Source organism: Pistacia vera, unplaced genomic scaffold (assembly GCF_008641045.1).
Source record: "Pistacia vera cultivar Batoury unplaced genomic scaffold, PisVer_v2 Contig1096, whole genome shotgun sequence".
Taxonomy (NCBI): Eukaryota; Viridiplantae; Streptophyta; class Magnoliopsida; order Sapindales; family Anacardiaceae; genus Pistacia; species Pistacia vera.
The window spans coordinates 173,595-197,179 of NW_022195133.1; the positions used below are offsets into that span (position 1 = coordinate 173,595).

The 23,585-nt window shown below is 36.0% G+C and overlaps 4 protein-coding genes across 4 annotated transcripts; 2 read left to right on the top strand and 2 right to left on the bottom strand.

Annotated features, from left to right (window-relative positions):
- Positions 1–5,710: 5,710 nt before the first annotated feature.
- On the top strand, positions 5,711–8,568 carry LOC116137699 (thylakoidal processing peptidase 1, chloroplastic). The gene is made up of 6 exons (XM_031423385.1): positions 5,711–6,666; positions 7,245–7,313; positions 7,418–7,486; positions 7,628–7,714; positions 7,868–7,935; positions 8,165–8,568. Exons 1-6 carry the CDS (start codon positions 5,965–5,967, stop codon positions 8,283–8,285), a joined length of 1,116 nt encoding a protein of 371 aa, XP_031279245.1. The 5' UTR covers positions 5,711–5,964; the 3' UTR covers positions 8,286–8,568.
- Positions 8,569–9,645: 1,077 nt separating this feature from the next.
- Positions 9,646–12,768, bottom strand: LOC116137793 (protein NRT1/ PTR FAMILY 4.5-like). The gene is made up of 6 exons (XM_031423498.1): positions 12,713–12,768; positions 12,475–12,553; positions 12,128–12,345; positions 11,026–11,472; positions 10,789–10,913; positions 9,646–10,700 (listed from the first exon to the last, which is right to left on the bottom strand). Exons 1-6 carry the CDS (start codon positions 12,713–12,715, stop codon positions 9,842–9,844), a joined length of 1,731 nt encoding a protein of 576 aa, XP_031279358.1. The 5' UTR covers positions 12,716–12,768; the 3' UTR covers positions 9,646–9,841.
- A 2,432-nt stretch (positions 12,769–15,200) lies between these two features.
- LOC116137651 (protein NRT1/ PTR FAMILY 4.1-like) lies at positions 15,201–15,961 on the bottom strand. Its single transcript, XM_031423339.1, has 3 exons — positions 15,903–15,961; positions 15,665–15,743; positions 15,201–15,535 (listed from the first exon to the last, which is right to left on the bottom strand). Exons 1-3 carry the CDS (start codon positions 15,903–15,905, stop codon positions 15,201–15,203), a joined length of 417 nt encoding a protein of 138 aa, XP_031279199.1. The 5' UTR covers positions 15,906–15,961.
- A 3,146-nt stretch (positions 15,962–19,107) lies between these two features.
- Positions 19,108–21,389, top strand: LOC116137707 (serpin-ZX-like). The gene is made up of 2 exons (XM_031423397.1): positions 19,108–19,585; positions 20,421–21,389. Exons 1-2 carry the CDS (start codon positions 19,196–19,198, stop codon positions 21,201–21,203), a joined length of 1,173 nt encoding a protein of 390 aa, XP_031279257.1. The 5' UTR covers positions 19,108–19,195; the 3' UTR covers positions 21,204–21,389.
- The last annotated feature ends 2,196 nt before the right edge of the window (positions 21,390–23,585 follow it).

A 23,585-nucleotide genomic window follows, 5' to 3' on the forward strand; every position in this document is an offset into this window, starting at 1 on the left:
CGTTGATTAGTTGATATTTGAAGAGCGCACAAAAATGACAGCTCTTGACGGTGGTGATATGTGAACAGTGCTGGTGTGTCTTTTAACGAAATCAGAGGTGAAGTTGACTGGTCTGATTTTCGATTGATGGTTAGGTGTGCCTATAACATTGATAGAAGCGACAAGTTTTTATATATTGAGCGTAAGAGTGGGGTTGTACTTGTGTGAGAGTAGAAACAGGTGATTATGGTGTGGGCTTAACGTGACGTGGTGGGTCAAAGAGATAATCAATCAAGATCATAGCGTTTCGATGACGAATCATTTCAAAAGGGTCCTACCTCTGCCTCCGGGATTTCCGTTTGTGAATGTCAAGAGAAGGATGGGCCAGGAGTCTCGCACGCGACTTTAGGCGCGTTAAAAATTAAAAAAAAAAAAATTTCAAATTTGTTAAGGTTTGCGTACAAATCGATTTCGGGTTTTTCATAATTTCATTCTGAGTTCCAAGTACTGACTATTGTCTGTAATTATTAAGTATTACCCATTAACAAAATTTTATTTAAAATTTTGTTACTGTCTCTCAGCTCTGTCTTTTTTATTTAAAATTTTATTTCCAGAGTAAACAAGATACTCCCACCCAAGGCATAACAAAATTCTAAGTTATACCCTTGATTCTATTTACTCCATATTCCTACCTTTAAAGTGATAAAAAATGGTTGGATATAACAGTTAAAGGGTAAATTGATTATTTTGTAAGAGGAGATGCATATTAGCAGATCGTCGCCCTTAATAGTGTTCCGACGTACGATAGTCGACGTCGCCCTCAATGTTTTTTGCCATTTTCCAGCGATTCTTCCACCCCAAATCATCCTTGTTACCACCATTCGAACCCCTATCCTCCCCTCTACAAAACCTTATATTTCACAACTCCTCATCACTCGTCGATCGCTAGTCACAACAGTCGCTACATGGGACTGTTTTTGTCAGTCTCAATCGACGAACGGCGACTAAAAGGTTGCTAGGGACATAAGGATTTTGTAGAGTTGGAGACACTGGTTGCAGTGGTGATATCCAATTAGATTTTCGTCGCCAAAATCGATAGGAATCCAACGAAACCCTAAGCCTCATGGTGCCGGCGATCAGAGGGGTCAATGAGTCGGGAACCATAGGGGTTTTGGACGATGAATAATGGGGAAGGTGATGGAGGTGACCAAGGGGTTCAACACCATCGAAAACAACCTAGAGCCGACAAAAACCGAGAGATTGCACAGTCACCGATGGTGTTATTGAAGTATTTTAAAAATAAGATTGTTAATGATAATTTTAGTAATTTAGGGGTTAAAACGTAATTTATTAAGGACATTATGATAATAACATCCCCTATAACGTAAAACTTGTTAACAGTGTTATTTTAAGAGTAAGAATCTGGAATAATTACAGTAAAACTTGTTAACAGTGTTATTTTAAGAGTAAGAATCTGGAATAAATGAAACATGAGATGTGTGGGAATATGTGGTTTACTCTTTATTTTTATTCAAATAATTAATATTAATTAAAACAAATATCTATATCAATTGTACAGAAACTCTCAATTTATATTAAATGATTATTTGATTTGGCTTGCGGTATTGAAAAATGGATAAAAATAGGAAATTAGAGGCGCATGAGAATGAAGTGGTGCACGCTCGCTAAGAGCACCTGGAAATGGGGCTGTTAACTTTGTTTTGTGTGTGGCGGTAACTTTGAAAAAGTGGGAGAATAGTAGAAGTGTCAGGTTTTACCGACATAACCACGTGCCATCTTCTCGCGTGGGTTGCCCCGGTCAGCTTATCAACTGCCGACAGTCTACGGTTACAGACTTCTTCCGCCAACAATGATATGAAGAATTGACCCCTTATTCCGGCACGCCTTTGGATTATTTACTCATTAGAGGAATATCATATTGTTTTCTTGCTTAAGCAACTAAGCATGCATAAGTGCATAAGCATAACCTTACTATCATATTAATGCCAATTATTCCAGCAAAATTATTTATAGGTCTTTTTTATTTTCAACAAGGGAAGGGAAGTGGGCTACATTGAGAACGTTCACCCGCCGAAAGTCAAATGGGCGCTAATGTTTAATTTATCTTTTCCATTCTTAAATGTTAGGATAATGTTATTTGTACAAACTCTTTATACAAAGAGAGTTTATACAAACTGACGTGACACATCATAAAATATGTTATGTGGTATTGGAACTCACGTAATTTAACGTGACATTAATATTACATAGGTCTTCATAACACATACCACATGATATGCTTTGTGATATACTACGTTAGTTTGTATAAGCTTTCTTTATACAAATAACATTACCCTAAATGTTAATGCCAACAATGGGAATGGGACTTTCTTCTTTTTCATTTTTTTTTTGGCTTCCTCTGTTACCTATGGGCTATTATAATAGTTACACTTTGTTTTAGTTATGGGCAATTTCCCTTTTATTAAGTCTCACCCCAAACAATGGGCCAGGCCTCATCATATCCACTTTGGGTTGGGGTACTTAAAAAAGATATGGGCACATTGAGAAAGTGGATCTACTTATAAATCATGTTGCTCCATTTATATTAAAGCCTATGGGTTTGCACTTACAACCAACTGTTCTTTGTATGGTTTTTTAAAATTCAATTTATTAAATTTAATTGCAAAATGTTGTATGCATTAATTTTATTAAAAAAAAAAAAAATTGTTATCAGCGACTGTCAACTTAGAAAATCGATCTCGACCATCGAACTGTGACTGACAACATCTTCAAAAGCAACACCAATCTTCATTGCGATAATTACTTATAGGTAAATATTGTGAAAAAAAAATTACCCAAATATGATCTTCACCATAAAATAGGTCGCATATTGGAGATTGTTTTGATGCTAGCAACCAATTTCCAACATAGTTTCCAAGATGATTTCTTGCCGATGATTGACACTATTTTTTTTTTTTTTAAAAGGATAAATTATCTAATTCAAATAATCATATGATTAGAATAAAAATATTTTTTGTTGTATAAATTGTGGTTAGGGCTACTAAAGAGCCAAGCTGCTTGTGAGCAACAAACCAAGCTCGAGCTTGAATAGTTTGATTGTTTAACAAGTCGAGTATCGAGCCTCTAGGTACTCAGCTCGTGAGCTCACGGACCTTTTAAGGTTCATTAACAATAATACTCACGCATCTAGAAGAACCCGAAATATAGTATCCCAATTTTCCATTTCCGAAATCATAGAATTAGGGCTCTCCATCACTCAGTCTCCCAAAATTGCAACGCGAAGCTGCTCCAATCTCTAGTTCTCCACTTCATCACCATTTTGTTATCATTGGTTCATCTTCATCACCATTTCGTTGTCTCTTCGTCTTCATCACCATTTTTGTTCTCTCTTCATCTTCATCTTCGTCACCATTTCATATAATCAATTTTATTGTGTGTCTTACATTGTCAAAACTCAAAAGTAGGGCTCTTGGATTTCTCTTATTTTGTTCTTCATATAATCTAATTGTAATGAGATATTCAACCTTGGATGTGATTTGAATGATTTCTACAACATGTGAAGGATTATTGAATTTGTTAAAAGAATGTTCCGCATCCTGCACATAGTTTGTTTTATTATAATCTAATTGTAAGCAGTTGTGCAACATTGGATGTGATTTGAATGAGTTATGCACCTCCTGGACGATAATTTGTCTTATTTTTTTCTAACTGTAATGAGTTTCACAACCTGAGACTTTATGCGAATGATTTCTGCAAATGGCCATCAAGCTCTCAAACTGTTCACGAGCCCAGTGTCTGCTACCGAGCTCGAGCCCCATTTACTAGATCTTGCTGAGCTTCGAACACCATGGTGTTCAGCTCAGCTCAATTCAGTTGTAGCCCTAATTGTGGCAGTCATATATTGTTCAGAAAAACTGATCAAGTACTACATTTGGGTTATAGGACTCTAGTACAAAAAACTGATGGTGGGGGAAGCTGATCCAAAACACCAATTTAGGTCCGGTTTTTCCAGGAATCCGCTCTTTGATAATGAAAGCGGAAAGCCTAAATTGACTTGAGTAACAACAACTATGGAAAATTTGACAAGAGGACATATACAGAATCCATCCTGTATTATGTGTATTATTAGTTGAAATGTGTTTTAATAATTCCATTTTGCATTGTCTCATTCATATCTGATAAAATTTTCTAGTCAAAATCACGTGCTAGGAATTATTAATTATTTATGTAATTAAATATTACAAAGGTTATTAAAGTTGTGAGTTGTTGATGTTGATTTTGACATTAACGACTCACGTCTCATAAGAAAAACATGAAATGAAACAATAAATGAGAAACGATATTTAAAGTGGTTCGTATGCTCAAAAACGAATTTTACATCTACTGTTATTGTATTAATAGATGGGTAAAATTAGATCGCGTGAGGCGAGCAGAGTTATAATCTAGAGAGAATACACAGAGAGAGAGAGAATATAAGCTGTTTTAGACTAAGATTAGCCAATCCTATAAATGAGAGGGATGTTCTCTATTTATAATGGGAGAGTTCAAGATAATAATTATAAATCTGTAAGTGGGTAGGTATCGTGCAAATCTTTCTTTACATCATATTGGTTATTTGCACGAAAAATATCTTCAAATTACGTAGGGCTCAGACATGTTGGATAATTCCTAACCACTCGCAAGCCTAGCACTCATCTGCACTCATTGACAAGAATCATACATTTTCTGTCACTAGGCGATGTGATAATATCTAACGATACAAAACATTTTTAAACCCTGATTGGCTTTGGTTGAAGAGTCCTGTCACCCTAAATTTTCAGGCATAACATGAGTAATCAAATAAGTAATGAGTCGTGAGATCCATAATTTGTGTTAGAATATGATTAATAATTAAGGTGTTTTGACATTCGTTCATTCAACCAACTTCGTGGCTGAGGTATGCGCTTCCGTCACACCCCTCGTCGCCACTAAAGTTGGCAGTCTTTTAAGTAAAGTGGTTGATTTGATTGTAAGGAAACTCCCCCAGTCCCCACCCCTCGTATTTCTCACAATCCTCCTTCTTTGTGATTTTGCATTTTCACCCACAACACTTTTGGTATTTTTAACATCCCTAAGGGTAGCTTTGTTTATTGTTATGTCTTTCCTTGACAGAGTTTATGGAAGTACAACGTCAACAAAAAAATGTCTTAATTGTTTGGTTAAAAAAATGTAAAAGAGTATTCTAAGTAGACTAGTATTACCAAAAAAGACTCTAAGTATTAATATTTGACAGGAGAGTGTGTGTACCGTTTTCATATGTGTCTCTGGGCCTGAGAGGATGTTTTTTAAATTTTTGTAAAAGTAGGGAGCGAAGAAACAAAATTTAAACAAATTATAATGTGAATGCAATTCAAGAACTTTTAATGTGGATTAGTTGTGGAACAGATTTTCCACATCAGTTGGGAAGGTCCGGGAAAGTCGTAGGAAGGCCACACAAAGAAACCATTCTCGGTCATAGTCAACTAATGTATTTATTCAATTACCCACTTTACCCTTACTCTTTGATCCAATTTCCCCAGACAATGTGAGAATGACAAAATTGACCCCCTCATTTTCATATATACACGTTTGCCATCACTGCCTTATGCTGTTCAATTCGTTGATTCCCAAAACCCATTCATCGTTTTGTTTTCTCAAGTCTCTCTCCCTACTCTCTCGCAGGGAGAGGAAACAAGAAAAACTCAGGATTCCTCCTCGCCTTAATTCGCTATAATCGAAACCTAGTTTCTTCGCTCAATTTCATACCAGCTCCCAGTTCTGCCCTCGCTTTAACTCAAATCCTCAATTCAACCCTCCCGTCTCCGGTTCACTGAATCTTCCCGTGACAATGTTATCTATCGCTTGCTAGAGTTTCTACTATCAATCCTTTTAGTCTACGAAAGCGCAATTAACCTAATCGTCATCAAGCTTATCAAAATTGCTAATATGGCGTTACGTGTTACCTTCAACTTCTCCGGGTATGTTGCCCAAAACCTAGCCCATTCCGCCGGCATCCGGCTGGGCTGCACCACTACTTCTGCCACACGATCCTTCCATGAATGTGTTTTTCGCCCTCGGATCTTCTGTCAGAACCAAAAGCCTGATCTCGATCCTTCCCCAAATTATCATCCCCAAACAAAGCATAGAGCTTCTGTTTATAACACAATTGCTGCTGAATTTTTAGGCGACAATAGTTCTACCAGTCCGATCCTTATGGGACTGGTGTCGTTGATGAAGTCAACGGCATGTATTTCCGGTTCTTCGGCAAGTACTATGGGTGTTCTCGGTATTTCACCCTTCAAAGCCACTTCGATTATCCCCTTTCTAGAGGGATCGAAGTGGCTGCCGTTTAACGAACCGGCTCCGGAGAGTGAATACGAGGATAAAGGAGGGACTGATAATAAAATAAAGTATCATGATAGTGGAAATGATGAAGATGTTAGCTTGCAATGGAAAACCAAGGAGTTCGATAAGAGCGGAAGTTGGTTGTCAAAGATGCTGAATGTTTGTTCGGAGGATGCAAAGGCGGCTTTTACTGCTGTGACAGTTACTTTGTTATTCAGGTCGTTTTTGGCTGAGCCCCGATCGATTCCTTCTTCTTCTATGTACCCTACCCTGGACGTTGGCGACCGCATTTTGGCGGAGAAGGTGAAGTCAACTATATTAACTTAGGTTGTATCTTAAGTATATGGTAAGATTATGGAGTTGTAGATTATTATTTGGTTTCGTTTGGTAATTAGTGTTGCTTGGTAATCTGTAACATAACTAACATGTTAAACAAGCATGTAGTAAAATTAGGTTCTTCATTTTGAGGTTGTTTGTTAATGAAATAACCAATTTGTTCATGTTATCAATGATGATCCATGACCTAACTCTTGAAAACAAAAATTCATAATCGCGATTGTATTGTGTGATCATAGACAAATTGTTGCTGATTGGTAATCTTATACATAACTATACAAACCATTTCATATTTACATAACTGAGCAGTGTTTTAAGTAGTTGAAAGATGACAACATATTTCTTACTTTTAAGTTTACATGGAGTGAGATATAGGCTTTATCAAAGGTAAATGCTCTTTTATGATCTCTAGAGAATTTTATTGTGTGGATGAAAATGTTTGATTTTGTGGACTGAAGCAAGAGGATTGGAGATGTTTAAGATCTAGAGATAAGTTTACCTTTTGATATTGATCTGATATTAATTTTTCTTCATTGGTTTATCAGGTCTCGTATTTTTTCAGAAAGCCTGAGGTATCAGATATAGTTATTTTCAAGGCACCTCCCATCCTGCAGGTATTCTTTCAAAATTCCTTTTCAATTGCGTTTAGCAGGGTATCTTTAGTTCGTTCTTTCTTTAGTATTCATAGTTTTTGATTGTTCCCTTATGTTATGTGCAGGAAATTGGTTACAGTTCTGGTGATGTATTCATTAAAAGAATAGTGGCGAAGGCTGGAGACTGTGTACAAGTAAGTACACCTATTTATCCAATTTATCCTAGTCCTTACTTTAGGTCTTCCTTTATTTCCTATTATCCTGTCTTTGTAGACAAATTTTCATCTACTTTCCTTTCTGACATCTGATATCATGCTTTGCACTATGTGTTATAGGTTCGTGATGGACAATTGCTTGTAAATGGTGTTGCTCAAGATGAAGATTTTATTTTGGAGCCACTTGCTTATGAAATGAACCCAATGGTAATTTCCCTGCTCTGGCTCCTTTTCTTGATTTAATTGGAAATCTTCTCATCTATAACATCTTTTAGCCACTTGGCTTCTTAGCAAGCTGCTCAACATTTATAAAATCGGCTAACAAAGTTTTGCATTTTGTTCTGTTTGATCCTTTTGAAGGTTGTGCCCAATGGCTATGTCTTTGTGATGGGAGACAATCGTAACAACAGTTTTGATTCTCATAACTGGTAAGTCTAGAATCTCAGTGTACTAATGTAATTTAGTTTGTAATACGTTTGGTGTTTTTTGGTCTGATTTTTCCTCTCAAACATTTATATATTTTTATAAACGTCTTTTAGTCAGAAATTATTGGTTGTATATGAAGTATTACCATTAGTGCAAATTATGTGGGTAGAATATTATGCCTTTATAGTGTTAAATGTAATATTTCATATTGACGTGGTTGTTTTATTTCAGGGGTCCGCTTCCTATTGAGAACATTGTTGGTAGATCAGTATTTCGGTATTGGCCACCTTCCAGAGTATCTGACACTATAAATGATCAAACTGCAAAGATGACTGCTGTGGCGCTCTCATGACTTGTTGCTTCCTGTTTCAAGAGAAGATCTTAGATTAACTTTGATTTCTCCGAGATAACAATTTTTATAATTGTTCTCCGCACTCTTGGCTCATAAATGAGCAATTGTTAATATTTGACCTTTTCTGTGTTTTTTCCCTGTCTATTTTCGACATTGTTTCAATAGTTCATTTGTTCCATCAGTATGTAATTCTGTTGATGGCCCAACCATGGCCGATGACGCATTCTTTTTGTAATCACATATTCAGACTTGCTTCGACAAGAGTTTAAAAAAAAAAAAAAAAGAAAAAAAAAAAAAAAAAGAGACTTTCAAATGTAATGTTTTGTATAATATTATAATTTGCAGTTTCCTTATGCCGTTGATTGTTATGTCAAAATTGAAAATTGATATTTCAATTGCCTCAATTCTCATCTTGCGGCTTTTTTAGTTACTACCAAGAGACAACCAATTGAGAAGTATCATCGTCAAAAGGTCAAACTAAAAAGATTTTGATTATGTTAAAAACATATTGGAAAGCTACTTCGCTCTGTCCAACTCAACAAGCTAGATATGTCTTGATAATTAATCACTACATTTTGGTTGTATGATAAATGAAGTAAAGAGATGGAGGATGAATTCACTTAAGAAAATGTTTTGCTTGAACTTAGGTCATTCCACACTCAATAAAATACACCTAAATTATGACAAGAATGGCGAAAATACCGTCGAAGTTGTTGAGTGAGTTGTAATTGCCAACAATCTTTCATTACGAAACCGCAAGAGTACGTATAACCCTTTAATACTCTCAACATTTCAACTTCTCAAATTACCGCAGTGTCAATCTCAGTATACTCTTCCTGTCTTCCATTTCGACCTTGTTGTATCTATACCAATGGGCACACACGAAGTAAACAACAAAATTCACACCACTCATCACTGCTAGCAACCAATAGAAATAGTTGAGCTTGTCTCTGTTTAAATTGTTGCTAGCCAACCACCCACCACTCACCTTGTTCACTACATCCACCGCCAACACTGAGGTTAAAAAGTACCCAANAAAAAAAAAAAAAAAAGAGACTTTCAAATGTAATGTTTTGTATAATATTATAATTTGCAGTTTCCTTATGCCGTTGATTGTTATGTCAAAATTGAAAATTGATATTTCAATTGCCTCAATTCTCATCTTGCGGCTTTTTTAGTTACTACCAAGAGACAACCAATTGAGAAGTATCATCGTCAAAAGGTCAAACTAAAAAGATTTTGATTATGTTAAAAACATATTGGAAAGCTACTTCGCTCTGTCCAACTCAACAAGCTAGATATGTCTTGATAATTAATCACTACATTTTGGTTGTATGATAAATGAAGTAAAGAGATGGAGGATGAATTCACTTAAGAAAATGTTTTGCTTGAACTTAGGTCATTCCACACTCAATAAAATACACCTAAATTATGACAAGAATGGCGAAAATACCGTCGAAGTTGTTGAGTGAGTTGTAATTGCCAACAATCTTTCATTACGAAACCGCAAGAGTACGTATAACCCTTTAATACTCTCAACATTTCAACTTCTCAAATTACCGCAGTGTCAATCTCAGTATACTCTTCCTGTCTTCCATTTCGACCTTCTTATATCTATACCAATGGGCACACACGAAGTAAACAACAAAATTCACACCACTCATCACTGCTAGCAACCAATAGAAATAGTTGAGCTTGTCTGTATTTAAATTGTTACTAGCCAGCCACCCACCGCTCACCTTGTTCACCACTTCTACCACCACTGTGCTTAAGAAATACCCAAATGCCACTGAGCACCATGAGATGGCTGTGCTTAATGACTTCATACCAGCTGAACTCTCTGCATAGAAAAACTCTAGCAGTCCAATCAGACTGAACATATCAGCCGCTCCAAATATAGCATATTGGAACCCAAGCCAAAACACACTCATTGGTAGAGGCTCAATAGAGTCAACCATGTCGTGTTCTACAGCCACAGATTTCCTTCGGGTTTCCATGATTCCGGCTACACCCATGGAAACGGCTGAGAGTACCAGTCCAACTCCAATTCTCTGAAGATGTCGGATTCCAGTTGGTATTCCGGTAAACTTTCTAGCAATTGGGACAAACAGGCGGTCGTATATTGGGATTAGAATGAACATGAAAATTAAGGGGATGACTGGGAGGGAGGGACCAGGCATTTTAAATCCCAACAAATGAGGGTCCATTGTCATGCTCTGTTGGATGGAGAAAGTTAGGAGTTGAGCCAAACACGTGTTCATGAAAACAGTGCTAAGTATAATTGGGAGCATGCGAATTAGAATCTTTGTTTCTTCAACTTGTGTTACTGTGCATAGTCTCCAGGGTCCGGGAGTGATTGATGGAGATGCACCAGAAAAATTACTAGTTGTAAGGATTGCAGCACGGTCCAAGAACCTGAGAAATTTGATGGACGAAATGATTTTCAATTACAGATCCAAACTTAAAAAAATTAGTTAATAGAGATACAGATGCTTCAAAATACCTGAATTGATCGGTTCTTTGAAAAATTTCAATTTGCAGTCCCGCTTCTTTGTCAAGAATCTCATTTAATTCATCTGCCATTTCTGGTGTTGGAAGGTGTCGATTTCGAATTGCGGCCACGAACACCTAATTTCAAGAATAATGAGGAGAGATTTAGCTTCCCAGGAAAGATGACTCTGCATAATAATTGTGGGAAGGCATGTTAAAGGTCATGCAAGAAAATTGTTCAATTCCTTACCTGTAGAATCCGAACTATGGGACTTCCTTTAGGCACGTAATTCCGATACAATGACTTGCCCATGCCTACAAACACGATAGCGAATAATACAGCTACAGTGCACACACTAAAACTCCATTCCCAACCAACATTGGTACTTATCCAGACAAGGAATGTGCAACCGATTATGGATCCAACGGTAAGGCTAAATAGAAACCAGTTGAAAAAACTGGACAACTGAGTTGCCTCTTTAGGGTCCTTTTCATCAAATTGGTCTGCTCCCAGTGCAGGCAAAGCAGCTTTAATCCCACCGGTGCCAAATGCAACCAGGTATAGACCAGCAAAAAGTATTGCAGTTTGGTTACTGTCAGCAGCCTCACATTGATTCATTTGCCTAGCTGCAACACCCACGCAAGGAGTTGGTCTTAATTGATCAAAGTGTGCTTGCACTGCTAGAAGAGCAAATCCCTGCAAAATACAAATCCACCATTACTATCACTCATCAGAACTTCGGTTTTGAATTTTATGAGATGAAATTAAAAATCAGTTGTATTCCGTTGGAATCTATTTTTCTTTTTTCCTTTTTAAACGGATTAAATTATTCTCACAGAACAATTATAAGTCCGTGAAAGACGACCAATACACATCTTAGTGGTGGTGCAGGCTAAAATCATGATTGTTCAGACGTGTTATAATCTGATAATGATGCAAGATCTTTCTACAAAAGATAATTAATAACTGGAGTCAACAACATATTAATTAAGCCCTTTTCTCATTAATTAAGATGCCATTAGGCCACAGCCTTGGTAGTTGCTATTCTCCCCACCTGCCAAACTATTGAATTTAGGAAAATAATTGACTTAGTTAATGAAAAAGCTAAAATCATTTGATGATATATAAACAATAATTAAGCAGGTAAACCGATTTATATAGAATTTTAGTATGAACGTCATCTGAAACTCGCATGTTTATATTCAAATAGTTATTCTTGGAGAGTACGTTAGTTTGAAAAACAAGATATATCATTGTAATAGAGTATATTGCAGCAATTAAAAAGAGCTTTCATGAGGATGAAGACGTGAAGATCGTAAAGTTTGAGTGTGAGAATCGTGAGGATCATTACCACCAACTCAATGGATCCAAACAGGACAATGGTCTTGAATCTTGACAAATATGTATCTGTGATAAATCCTCCAAAGAGTGCTAGTAAGAATGAAGTCCCCAAGAAGTTGGTAAGCGTATTGGCGGATTTTGTTAAGCTGAAGTTCATGTATCCGTAGAAATAAGTTACCAAGCTCACGGCATTGGAAATAAATGCCATATTCTCAAGTGCTTCCGTAGCTGCATCATTTCACAATTAAATTTATTCATTAAAAATGCAACATGAAATCCACCGGGAAGAACGCTAGAAAATATCGAAGTTTTCCAGAAACTTGTTTCAAGTAAGATAAGATATTGTTATATAGTTACCGTAAACAAAAAGCGCTGCCCTGTTTCCTCCAAGCCTGATTTCTTGTTTAGGTTGTGTTTTATCATCTTTATTGGTGCCCTGTTGAGTGATCACGAAAGAATAAGTTAGCCAAATCCAAGAGGTGCTTGAACTTTACGTAGAAGAGAATGGAACAAAATCAAATATGTAATGAAGCATCGAGAGAATAGAGAAGCTTTTGGTTGTTCTGGCAGAATGAAAGAGATAAGATTAGTTTACCATTCTGTTGAGAGCTTTATTTCTTTCTGTGACTAATGGATGAAGGAGAAACGATTTCTTCTGATTCTGGTAGCTGGGTGTAACTTTGAACCCCTTTCCCTATTTATAGAATCAAATAATTGCAAAATTATATGTAGAGACAAGAAACCCAGAAAGGAATCATGTGGCATCTAAGCCTCTGAAAAAGCTAAGTGGGTCCTTCTGCATTATAAGACGAGTCATGTCTCTCTCCCCAGTCCCCACAAAGGAGACTTTATTAGCTGATTGTGTTATTTTGACTTTCTTAATAATTTTTTATTCAATATTGAAACCAATGACTTCTTTTGAGTTGACTAATTAAATTATAAGCTTGTTTGTCTCTGAAATTTACGTTCTCCTTGTGATTTTTGTTATAAGGAAAAAGAAAAATATGACAGTTAACATGGAAAACTGGACACCAAATGAGTATTCAGTGCTCATGGTTCATTAAGACGTCAGAAACTTTTCACTGTTTATTAGGTTCATCAGAATTATTCTGTCTAAGGAGCAGCCATAAAATGCTATCAATCATTGGGTGAGGCCTTGATGGTGAGGCATGGATTTTCCCACATCTCTTTTGCTGTGAAATTCTCAGCAAGTTAGCTACTTGGGAACTGGTAACTAGAAGGTAAATACAATTAACAATAAGCTCTGGCCGGCATTGGTGCAGATGGAAGAATATTAGTTTACTTATTAATATTTAATGACTTGGTATTATAATTTAGTGTCAACCCCTCAAAAAATGATAAAGATCTGTTGCGGACATTATAAAAATGGAAATTTGTGATAAATGATCAGACCAAATCAGAAAAGAAATAGAGGTTTGTGGTATATACAATCTGGTTCCAGAGGCTTGCTTCTCTGGGAAGTCTGAAACATTCTCATCTTATAATGTAATTAAACCCGTTACACATTCAGTTTTATCTTAATAAACAAGTTGGCTCTCCTCTTTGACTTTATAAAATCCAAATGATCCACTCCTTATGTATTATATTGGTTGCTTAAATTGTTGAAATGGCCTCAAGTTGTGGGAGAGTTCTTCTCACGTAGTAGTCCTATGTTTGAGGGGCTCCCGATTTTGTTATTATCGGTTTGGGTTGCTTGTTTATTGACATTTCGTTAGGCTTGTGGAGCATGCCCAGATATCATATGGCTTGTATAATTAAACTAATTCAACACAGGGAAACAGTAAGACTTTCAAGGGATAATGGTTTCCTGAATTGCGTAGGCGTCACAGCTCAACAGCCACAGCACTTCCCCTGCAACATTGATTTTCAGAGTGGCAAAACACATTTTTTTTCTAGCCAATAACCACCCAGAAGCAATTACCTGTAAGATTTGAGTCACACCTTCACACGGGTCTGGGACTGGGAAATGTGTTTATCTTTCGTTGTTTGACAGAAGATATTAATAATAGTATAATACTAATATTACTCCGAAATTTTATGCCAAAGAAAAAACAAAATATGTTCATGGCTGATCTTACAGCATCTTTTAACAGTATCAAAATGCTCGGATATTTTTTTTAAGTCATTGTCAAATGTCAATTAATCCTATCGGAAGCTGGTATTCTAGTATTAAGATAGGAGTTTCTTGATAAAATATTTTTAAGTCCCAGGTCAGGCTCTCCATTCTTTCATTGCTTAAGTTAATGAAAAAAAAAACAAGTTCAATGAAGCAAAGCCAAACAAAAGGTGCAAAATATCAATAATTAATTGTGAAATCAACTGAAATACAACCTTAAAAAATGTTGGAAATTGTGGGTCTATTAAAAGGGACATCATCGTTTCAATGTAAATGGTGCTTTGGCTTTTTGTTCTTGTCTTAACTGGAAGCATATTGCATTATAGAAAATGGTAGAAGACTTGGGGGTTTCTCTCCATAATCGTTTCGTCATCATCAACTTGGATTAGCATCTGGTGTAGTATTTTTAAATAAAAATGTGATTAATTGGCAGCTTATATCAGCCATAGCCAGCACAAGCATGCAAAAACAGAGAACTCAAATAATAAAAGGGTTTTAGTCTCACACCTGCTCGCACAAAACAAACTGAAAAAATAGAATAAAAAAGCCTGATTTATGATTTGACTCTAACCTATTATTCTATAAGAGAAAATGAGAAAAGCAACTACCAGACCAAGTACTGAGTTCCAATTCTTCCATTCAAAGAATGGAACATCACAGAGCATGTTTTATGATAGGATTAGAACCCACCATAAATAATTAAGCCCTTTTCTCATTAATTAAGATGTCATTAGGCCACAGCCTTGGTAGTTGCTATTCTCCCCACCTGCCAAACTATTGAATTTAGGAAAATAATTGACTTAGTTAATGAAAAAGCTAAAATCATTTGATGATATAAAAACAATAATTAAGCAGGTAAACCAATTTATATAGAATTTTAGTATGAACGTCATCTGAAACTCGCATGTTTATATTCAAATAGTTATTCTTGGAGAGTATGTTACTTTTAACAAGAAGATATATCATTGTAATAGAATATATTGCGGCAATTAAAAAGTGCTTTCATGTGGATGAAGACGTGAAGATCGTAAAGTTTGAGTGTGAGGATCGTGAGGAACATTACCACCAACTCAATGGATCCAAACAGGACAATGGTCTTGAATCTTGACAAATATGTATCTGTGATAAATCCTCCAAAGAGTGCTAGTAAGAATGAAGTCCCCAAGAAGTTGGTAAGCGTATTGGCGGATTTTGTTAAGCTGAAGTTCATGTATCCGTAGAAATAAGTTACCAAGCTCACGGCATTGGAAATAAATGCCATATTCTCAAGTGCTTCCGTAGCTGCATCATTTCACAATTAAATTTATTCATTAACAATGCAACATGAAATCCACCGGGAAGAACACTAGAAAATTTCGAAGTTTTCCAGAAACTTGTTTCAAGTAAGATAAGATAATGTTATATAGTTACAGTAAACAAAAAGCGCTGCCCTGTTTCCTCCAAGCCTGATTTCTTGTTTAGGTTGTGTTTTATCACCTTTATTGCTGCCCTGTTGAGTGATCACGAAAGAATAAGTTAGCCAAAGCCAAGAGATGCTTGAACTTTTCGTAGAAGAGAATGGAACAAAATCAAATATATAATGAAGCATCGAGAGAATAGAGAAGCTTTTGGTCGTTCTGTCAGAATGAAAGAGATAAGATTAGTTTACCATTCTGTTGAGAGCTTTATTTCTTTCTGTGACTAATGGATGAAGGAGGAACGATTTCTTCTGATTCTGGTAGCTGGGTGTAACTTTGAACCCCTTTCCCTATTTATAGAATCAAATAATTGCAAAATTATATGTAGAGACAAGAAACCCAGAAAGGAATCATGTGGCATCTAAGCCTCTGAAAAAGCTAAGTGGGTCCTTCTGCATTATAAGACGAGTCATGTCTCTCTCCCCAGTCCCCACAAAGGAGACTTTATTAGCTGATTGTGTTATTTTGACTTTCTTAATAATTTTTTATTCAATATTGAAACCAAGGACTTCTTTTGAGTTGACTAATTAAATTATAAGCTTGTTTGTCTCTGAAATTTACGTTCTCCTTGTGATTTTTGTTATAAGGAAAAAGAAAAATATGACAGTTAACATGGAAAACTGGACACCAAATGAGTATTCAGTGCTCATGGTTCATTAAGACGTCAGAAACTTTTCACTGTTTATTAGGTTCATCAGAATTATTCTGTCTAAGGAGCAGCCATAAAATGCTATCAATCATTGGGTGAGGCCTTGATGGTGAGGCATGGATTTTCCCACATCTCTTTTGCTGTGAAATTCTCAGCAAGTTAGCTACTTGGGAACTGGTAACTAGAAGGTAAATACAATTAACAATAAGCTCTGGCCGGCATTGGTGCAGATGGAAGAATATTAGTTTACTTATTAATATTTAATGACTTGGTATTATAATTTAGTGTCAACCCCTCAAAAAATGATAAAGATCTGTTGCCAACATTATAAAAATGTAAATTCGTGATAAATGATCAGACCAAATCAGAAAAGAAATAGAGTTTTGTGGTATATACAATCTGGTTCCAGAGGCCTGCTTCTCTGTGAGGTCTGAAACATTCTCATTTATATATTCAGTTTTATCTTTATAAACAAGTTGACTCTCCTCTTTGACTTTATAAAATCCAAAGGGTCAACTCCTTATGTATTATATTGGTTACTTAAATTGTTGAAATGGCCTCAAGTTGTGGGAGAGTTCTTCTCACGTAGTGGTCCTATGTTTGAGGGGCTTCCGATTTTGTTATTATCGGTTTGGGTTGCTTGTTTATTGACATTTCGTTAGGCTTGTGGAGACTGCCCACATATCATATGGCTTGTATATTAAACTAATTCAACACAGGGAAACAGTAAGACTTTCAAGGGATAATGGTTTCTGAATTGCGTAGGCGTCACAGCTCAACAGCCACAGCACTTCCCCTGCAACATTGATTTTCAGAGTGGCAAAACACATTTTTTTCTAGCCATAACCACCCAGAGCAATTACCTGTAAGATTTGAGTCACACCTTCACAAGGGCCTGGGACTGGGAATGTGTTTTATCTTTCGTTGTTTGACAGAAGATATTAATAATAGTATAATACTAATATTACTCCGAAATTTTATGCCAAAGAAAAAACAAAATATGTTCATGGCTGATCTTACAGCATCTTTTAACAGTATCAAAATGCTCGGATATTTTTTTTAAGTCATTGTCAAATGTCAATTAATCCTATCGGAAGCTGGTATTCTAGTATTAAGATAGGAGTTTCTTGATAAAATATTTTTAAGTCCCAGGTCAGGCTCTCCATTCTTTCATTGCTTAAGTTAATGAAAAAAAAAACAAGTTCAATGAAGCAAAGCCAAACAAAAGGTGCAAAATATCAATAATTAATTGTGAAATCAACTGAAATACAACCTTAAAAAATGTTGGAAATTGTGGGTCTATTAAAAGGGACATCATCGTTTCAATGTAAATGGTGCTTTGGCTTTTTGTTCTTGTCTTAACTGGAAGCATATTGCATTATAGAAAATGGTAGAAGACTTGGGGGTTTCTCTCCATAATCGTTTCGTCATCATCAACTTGGATTAGCATCTGGTGTAGTATTTTTAAATAAAAATGTGATTAATTGGCAGCTTATATCAGCCATAGCCAGCACAAGCATGCAAAAACAGAGAACTCAAATAATAAAAGGGTTTTAGTCTCACACCTGCTCGCACAAAACAAACTGAAAAAATAGAATAAAAAAGCCTGATTTATGATTTGACTCTAACCTATTATTCTATAAGAGAAAATGAGAAAAGCAACTACCAGACCAAGTACTGAGTTCCAATTCTTCCATTCAAAGAATGGAACATCACAGAGCATGTTTTATGATAGGATTAGAACCCACCATAAAAGTAGTTAAGGAATCTGGTCTAAGTGCATGCATTTGAAATAATAAAAGAGTAGTTAACTATTTTTGTCCGGTGATTAATTCTAGGAGTTGGTAAGATGCTTTCTTCAAACAAAATTCATATAGTTTTTAAAGGCAGCGTTTAACTTAATATGGTATCCTGGTAGCAGGTAACAGACAGGGCAGGCACTAGAAAGAGCCAAAGTTCAGATAAAAGCAGCTAAAAACCTGAAGCGTCGCCTCACTCCCACAGGTTTACAGTAATAGTGTGATAGAGACTAAGGCATATTCCTTACCTCATCCTGCAACTTGGCTTCAATTAAATTTGGCAGCTTAAACTAAACCGAGTTCAGTCTGAGAAATTATTTAATTTCAAAATTTATTTATTTCAATCCCAAACTTATCCTTAAATTATTTCGAGAATTTTATTTGAGAAGATGAAGAGCCAGTGAAAGGTTCGGGTCTCTCCACCAATTCAACACCTATTGGGTGATCGAATAATTAATTAGGATTCTTGGGTGTATTACTCTAGAGATCCTACGTTCGCTTCACCTCAATTGTTAATAAAGGTAGTCACTAAAGCTCTTACCCGACTGATAATTATAAGGTCTCAAGATATTAGTTGAGGTGCGCATAAACTAACTCGAATATCTAATTATTAAAAAAAAAGAAAGGGTAGGGTAAAAGGATTGTAATTTGAATAGAAGACAATTAAAAGAATATATTAGTGGGGCTAATTAGGAAAGTGACGGAAGACACATAAGTTATAGTTATTATCGGCCCAACCCAATCCTTGTATAGTCATCTTTGGGCTAATTTCAAACTAAGATCCATACGGCAAGCCTCTAAGGCCCAAAATGATAGCCCAATAATCAACGAATAAAGCCCCATTCTCTCTAAGCTTAATTCCCAAGCAAACTTTAACGCGGCATCTCCTACGCGGCAATCGTCCATTTGAAACCCATGACCACGAATTATTTATTATTATTATTATTTTTTTGACCTGTGTAATTAATAAATTCAAAGAGACCCTGTCGGTTTGGTTTCATTTCTTGATCTGTTTGATAAACTCACTGCAAAAACTATGGATATTCGAGACTCGATCAGCAAACAAACCGATGTAGCTTTGTCCCTCACGAAGCACGTCTCCTCAACTGTAGCCAAAGACTCGAACCTAGTCTTCTCACCGTCATCCATCCACGTGGTGCTCAGCCTGATCGCAGCTGGATGCAAGGGTCCCACTCTGGACCAACTACTCTCATTCCTTAAGTCCAAATCTAACGATCAACTTAGCACTTTCTCTTCCGAACTGGTCGCCCTTGTTTTCGCCGATGGGAGTTCTTCTGGAGGGCCTCGCTTGTCCTTCGCTAACGGTGTTTGGATCGATAAGTCACTCTCTTTCAAGGATTCTTTCAAACAGGTTGTGGATAATGTCTACAAGGCTGCCTCAAATCAAGTTGATTTTCAAACCAAGGTAATTTTTTTAATTAAATTAAGAAACAGCCTCAATGCTATGTCATTATTCAGTTTGCTCAATTATTGACGTTGGACTGGTGGCACTAGCTTTCAATCGATTTAGTTAATATCCACACATTATACTAATACTGGCAATTAAAGAATGAGCAAGAAATGTTGTTAATTTTACGGAGCCTTATATGATTTGTAGCTAATAGTTGAATAGGAAAGAATGGCCTGTACAATGCTTAGCCAAAATTAATGCACTATCGGGATTTGGCCCCTAACAAATTATACTGTCAATTGATTTTTTTTTATCCACTTAAAGGATGACACTGAACTGGAAATCAGGAATGTTTACCCTTGACGCTCGTTGTAATTGTTACTTATAATTGAAAGAATGGTGAGTACAATGCTTAGCAATTGTTAGGTTACGACTCCAATTGGTTTTGTTTTGTTTAGGCACAATGCTGGTAAGACAACAATTGCTCGCATATTTTTATGCTCGATAAAATGGGTTCTTTCAATTTCCAAGCATTCCTAAATGTGGCTCATGTTAGTGATACTTTACTATAAATACCATCCTGTTGTATTTTTTAAACTTAAAAAAAAAATAATAATAATAATAATAATTATAGAGTTTATCTTTAAGCTACCATGAGAACTAAACCTAAGGATGAGTGACCAACGTATGCAGAGACAATCCAAACCCATGTATACATCCGCAATTGAACCAGCCCCCTACTTCTACTGAAACCTTTTGTCTAAACAATCAACCCAAAACACCTTTCCAATTTTGGTAGCTAGTTTCAAGGCACTCATGGTTTGTATTGTTGTTGATGGCATATTTGAAGGCGGCTGAAGTAACTGGAGAAGTAAATTTGTGGGCTGAAAAGGAGACCAACGGCCTTATTAAAGAGGTACTTCCTTCTGACTCTGTTGACAGTACGAGCAGGCTCATCTTTGCAAATGCACTGTACTTCAAAGGAGCTTGGAATGAAAAATTTGATTCATCAAAAACAAAGGACTATGACTTTCACCTTCTAAATGGAGACTCTGTTCATGTGCCCTTCATGACTAGCAAGAAGAAGCAGGTTGTCAAGGCCTTTGACGGTTTCAAAGTTCTAGGGCTTCCTTATAAACAAGGTGAGGATAAGCGTTGTTTCTCCATGTACTTCTTTCTTCCAGATGCAAAAGATGGGCTACCAGCTTTGGTAGAGAAGTTGGCCTCTGATTCTGGGTTCTTAGACTGCCACCTTCCACATCAAAAAGTAGAAGTAGGTGATTTCAGAATTCCGAGGTTTAAGATTTCCTTTGGGTTTGAAGCTTCCAAAGTTCTTAAGGGATTAGGACTTGTGTTACCTTTCTCTGGTGATGGAGGTTTGACAGAGATGGTGGATTCCGCTGTCGGTCAGAACCTGTATGTTTCAAGCATATTCCAGAAGGCCTTCATAGAAGTTAATGAAGAAGGGACAGAAGCTGCAGCTGCTTCTGCTGCTGTAGTAAAACTCAGGTCACCGCCTGTTTTTAACAAGATAGATTTTGTGGCTGACCACCCATTCTTGTTTGTGATCAGAGAAGACATGACTGGAATGGTGATGTTCACTGGCCATATTCTCAATCCTTTGGCAGGTTGATTAGTGCTGGAAATGTGCAAGTAGATTATGCTTAACAGTCTTAAAACATAAATAATTACTCAAAATAGATATGTTGCAGTGTGCCAATTTCAGAAAGCTCTGAATTGGATTAAGTTGTGTGTTAGTTCTGGTTATGTTTGTCGTGCTTGTTTACTCTTTAATGCCACTAAGTTTAGGAAAAAAAAATTGTACTATGTAGTGAAGGAGAACGTGATTGTAATAACATGTGAGTTCTATAGGTTGATGTATCAATGGCGCTTGACTGCTTGCACCCTCGTGAAATGTTTTCTTTGTTGTTTCTGAGGCTTTTATCTATTATAGTATTGTTGGTGGATTTAAGCTAATTTTATGGACCATAACATAGTGCCTTGGCCTCAAAGGAATTGCACTTGATAGAGGGCAAATGGTTGTATATCCAATTGAGAATTACCTAGTGTGGGATTCGGAAAGTAAGTTGTCTGTCTCTAATCCTGATTTGCAGAAGGCACCAGGGGAAATTCACGTTTTGCGGCATGAGGAGTTCATAGTTTATTGTTAAGGAGTGGGTCTTATTTCTGAAGCTTTAGTTAGATGCTTAGATCATATGATTTATTCTTTATTCTTTATTTATTTTTTGCAAAGCTTCCATCTCATTCAACGTTGAAAAACAGAGTGAGGTGCAAGTTCATTAAGTTAGATGTTATTAGTTGACTATAACAAATATAATATTGGGTTCATAAGATACTTTGGGTTCAAGTTTCATGCATTATTTAACAATTCTGACAGAAAAAAAATTAAAAAAAAATCTCAGCAAGTTCATTAATTTAGGGATTTTCACTTTTGACTAACAAATATGATATAATATTTGGTTTAGAAGATGCTTTAGATCCAAGTTTCAAGCACACCACACATTGTTAATATCAATTACAAGTTACAATTCAGGGGAAAATATTGGGAATAAAGAGATAGCCTTTCTGTGAGTATAATGTATATATAAATTGTTAGTACTTGTTAGCACTTATGAATAAAGCCAATAAAAGTACATTCAATTTTCGTCTTGAGTTAAATGTGGTTACCCTACCAGGCAACCACGGTCGGCGCCGACGTCTGTACTTCAATTATATATAAATCTTCTATGAGCATGAGCAGCCATGTAGCCGTGATTAACAGGAGGCATGGCAGCTCTGGTCTGGTGACGAGACAATGGGTGGGTGGCAACTGGCAAGTAGTATTAATCAGTTTTAAATTGGTTACCATTTAAGCAGCAGAGCAGATGACCCCACACACGGCATGGCCTTCACGTGGCTGGCGCGAAATTTTAAATCTCTGGGATTAAGGTTATAGCTCCTTTTAAATTTTGTATTGCCACATGTAGCACCTTTTTTTTAGTTCTAATTTTCGATTAACGCCACTGCTTTATTGCAAACCCTGGTATATGAAAGTTGGAACATAATCGGTTATGGGTTTTAGTTTGTGTCGATTGATGTTGTTTTTGACCCTTATGTCTATAATCATAACAACCTCAGCTTCAAGTCGCTAAACTAATGATAAAAGAGAATGAAATTATTGAAAAAGTTAAAAAGGGTTTAGTAGTGCCTTATCCATTAGTCGGTGATTTGATTAGGTGCCTAATTACAGTAACTCTTACAATAATTCAATATTTGATTTGATTAGTGAATCTACTTAAGATTTTGCCTAATTTTAATTGCTGTCAAATCAATGACAAAAGAAAATTCATTGAATCAAATATTTTAGATGATTGATGATTCGATAAGGACTTTTAAGTATATTATTCAAGAGATCTTGAATTCAGTTACTAATAGAGATGGTTACTAAAACTCTTAGTTGATAGGTTAGTTGAAATATACGTAAATTGAACACGATATCTTCAATAAAAAAAAAAAAAAAATCGTTAAATCATGTTAGTTAGAGTTTTTATTTCACCGGTAGTTTTAAGGTCCCAGAAGATTAGTTGAAGTATACATAAGTTAGACTAGACACCCCGATCATTAAAAAAAAAAATAATCATTGAATCATGTTACAATAACTAACGAGGAATGCTACAGTTACCGAAGGGTATGCACTGAATTTGTGTATCAATGATGTGGCGAAATTCTGACTGTTGATTAATTATAAGTTAATATTAATCAATGGTCAGGATTTTACCACGTCATTCGGTGTGTAACTTTCGGTAACTTTATCATTTTCCATAACTAATATGACATTTAGTGAAAGCTTAGAGCATTTCCAAATGACTCTTTATATAATTCAAACTCTTTATTATAAAAAGTTTATCAATAAAAATAAGAGTCTAACATACTCTTTATTTTTTAAATATAAATTAAAGAGTCTCTCCACATTTAGAGAGTCAAATTTCACTCACTATCATAATTTTAAATAATA

Coding starts and splice junctions, on each gene's coding strand:
- LOC116137699 (XM_031423385.1), top strand. CDS start 5,965: ATGGCGTTACGTGTTACCTTCAACTTCTCCGGGTATGTTGCCCAAAAC. Junction 7,715..7,867: donor CTTATGAAATGAACCCAATG/GTAATTTCCCTG, acceptor ATCCTTTTGAAG/GTTGTGCCCAATGGCTATGT. Junction 7,936..8,164: donor AGTTTTGATTCTCATAACTG/GTAAGTCTAGAA, acceptor GTTTTATTTCAG/GGGTCCGCTTCCTATTGAGA.
- LOC116137793 (XM_031423498.1), bottom strand. Junction 12,346..12,474: donor GGCAGCGCTTTTTGTTTACG/GTAACTATATAA, acceptor GAAATGATGCAG/CTACGGAAGCACTTGAGAAT. Junction 11,473..12,127: donor TTGGATCCATTGAGTTGGTG/GTAATGATCCTC, acceptor TGTATTTTGCAG/GGATTTGCTCTTCTAGCAGT.
- LOC116137651 (XM_031423339.1), bottom strand. Junction 15,536..15,664: donor GGCAGCGCTTTTTGTTTACT/GTAACTATATAA, acceptor GAAATGATGCAG/CTACGGAAGCACTTGAGAAT.
- LOC116137707 (XM_031423397.1), top strand. CDS start 19,196: ATGGATATTCGAGACTCGATCAGCAAACAAACCGATGTAGCTTTGTCC. Junction 19,586..20,420: donor AAGTTGATTTTCAAACCAAG/GTAATTTTTTTA, acceptor GCATATTTGAAG/GCGGCTGAAGTAACTGGAGA.